At 55.5% G+C, this 2,258-nt stretch overlaps 1 protein-coding gene across 1 annotated transcript in view; it reads left to right on the top strand.

Annotated features, from left to right (window-relative positions):
• LOC104290004 (zinc finger protein 777-like) overlaps window positions 1-2,258 on the top strand; it is a 15,552-nt gene that overhangs the window by 7,494 nt on the left and 5,800 nt on the right. Inside the window, exons 2-4 of the mRNA XM_009889051.1 lie at window positions 5-91; window positions 368-494; window positions 1,498-1,686. Coding sequence (XP_009887353.1) covers window positions 5-91; window positions 368-494; window positions 1,498-1,686 — 403 coding nt within the window. The remainder of the gene's footprint in view (window positions 1-4; window positions 92-367; window positions 495-1,497; window positions 1,687-2,258) is intronic.

Below are 2,258 nucleotides of genomic sequence, written 5' to 3'. Positions count from 1 at the left end.
GCAGCGGCTGGACAACGTGGAGAATCTCCTGAAGAACAGGAACTTCTGGATCCTGCGGCTGCCCCCCGGCTCCCGGGGAGAGGTCCCCAAGGTAACGGCATCCAGCCTGGCTCCTGGAAGCATCGGTGCCGCCACCAAAATTCCCAAACGGCGGGGTGTAGGAAATGCCAGAGGGATCTTAGCAGTGGGCTCGGGTGGCTGAGCGTCCGCGAGGTCTGGATTTGTCGCTCACAAGCCCTGATCTGGCCCGGCACGCTTTGCTCTGTGCCTGCCCGGAGCGAAGCCAAGCGTTCACTTGCTCACGCCTGGTTTCCGTGTTATCCAACGCCATCAGGAATCACCAAGCGCGTGATACTTGTGATTCCAGGTACCCATCACGTTCGATGACATTTCAGTGTACTTCAACGAGCAGGAGTGGGAGAGGCTGGACCGCTGGCAGAAGGATCTGTACAGGGCTGTGATGAGGGGGAACTACGAGATGCTGATCTCCCTGGGTAAGGCACGGGGGCTGCGGCTCCGGCTGAGCCGCTGGGGCGGGTAGGGCTGGACTGGTTCCCACCGCAGCCCGACCGACGGCCTGGTTCGGTGGGGCTGGACGCCCGTAGCTAGCAGAACCTCTGCTGGGCAGTCACACCCACGTGTTTTCCCTCCTCCCTGCTTGTAAGCAATGTCTGTAAGAGATATCTGTAGTAAAGAATAGTAGCGATAATAATACGAACAAAATTATACGAAATATCCACGTGAGATGCTGTCCCGAATGACTGTGTAAGTGGATTCCAGAGTCGGGGAACCATCGTGGTTTTCCAGCACAGTTCAGGAATTATCTGGGTGAAGTCTGATAACTGTACCCTGAGCTAGTTCCCGTTTTCTGTCTGTTTAGCTCCTACGTGAAGTGACGGGGACACTTCCCACGTACCTTGCTAAAGAACTGACCTAATCACGCTCAGTCTTCTAAGGACACCCGACATGTTCTTGGGTGATTTGGGCTGTACCGTATTCCCCACCAAAAGCCGTTTCTCGGGCGTGACTCGTAACGCGCTGGGCTGTGCAGCCACTGACGTTGAGGCTCCTCTTTTCTCAATAATATTTTGTAGAAGCAGAACAAACCTGTGCCTCTCGTGGTCCCGTCTGGCACAGACACCTCTACAGAGCAGGAATTTTTCTGTCCCTGCTCTTCAAACCACTGCTAAAGCTGAAACGAGAGGAAAAGTGATTAAAGACAAACCTTTCTCTCCCCTTTAAGATTTTAGGTCACATTCCGTTATTTAGATATTCTCTGTACTTGAGCTACAGCTGTGCTCACGGCTGAGTCCCAACACAGGACCAAGAAACCAACATCGCCCTTTTTCCCTGTTTCGGTGTGAATAATGTATTTGTGTCCACCTGTACTGCCTGCTGGCTCGGGGGTTAGGGCGAGAAGGGTCACTCTGAGAGTGCGACAGAACGAAGGTGCAGCCGGTTGCTAATAAAACACGCTGTCCTCTGCCCCGTGAGCAGACTACGCCGTGTCCAAGCCTGACATCCTGTCCCGGATCGAGAAGGATGAAGATCTCTGTGTGCGAGATGGTCAGGAGCTCCTGCTGACGGGCGTCGGAGATGGTCAGGAGCCCGCGCCGGCACCAGAAGAGATGGAGCAGATGAAAGAGGCTTTGGGAGAAGACGAATTCCCCGAGGAAGCTGACGCAGGTAAGTTAGGCGGGTGCCAGGAGGGGGTGGCAGTTCCTGTCTCAGCTTTGTCAGGACATCTGTGTTGGCGTTAGGAATTGACCGCGCGGAGGGTTTGGTGTCTGTATCGGCTAAACCTCCACGGAGTACCTGGAATCTTTCTTCCAAGAGGAACAGTAATGCTTGCTCAGATGAATCCCGTGCGGAAAACCAGACAGAGCCTGTCAGGAGGAGGTGGGCTGGAGTCTGGAGCGGTGGGACACACCTCTTGCGATCCCTTCCAGTCCTGTTTCTGTGCAGTTCGGCAATCCTTCTTCACCTGATGGCATGCACGAGCCCTAGGGCTTCCAAAAACGCTGCCGCTTGCTTTGGTGAGAGAGGAGATGTGGTGGGAAGCGAGGAACCCGGGAAGCCGCAGTGGGAGGAGGAGGCTGGAGCAGCTCTGCTGGCGCTGGGGGGAGCAGAAGCGATCAGGAGAGCCTCGGGGCATGGCATGGGGGAGTTGGAAAAGTCACAGAATCACAGACTGGTCAGGGTTGGAAGGGACCTCTGGAGATCATCTAGTCCAACCCCCCCGCCAGAGCAGGGTCACC

This window comes from Charadrius vociferus, unplaced genomic scaffold, assembly GCF_000708025.1.
Source record: "Charadrius vociferus isolate BGI_N301 unplaced genomic scaffold, ASM70802v2 scaffold1317, whole genome shotgun sequence".
In the NCBI taxonomy this organism is placed as follows: Eukaryota; Metazoa; Chordata; class Aves; order Charadriiformes; family Charadriidae; genus Charadrius; species Charadrius vociferus.
Note: the sequence above shows the minus strand (reverse complement) of the source record. Positions and strands in the feature narration are given on the sequence as shown.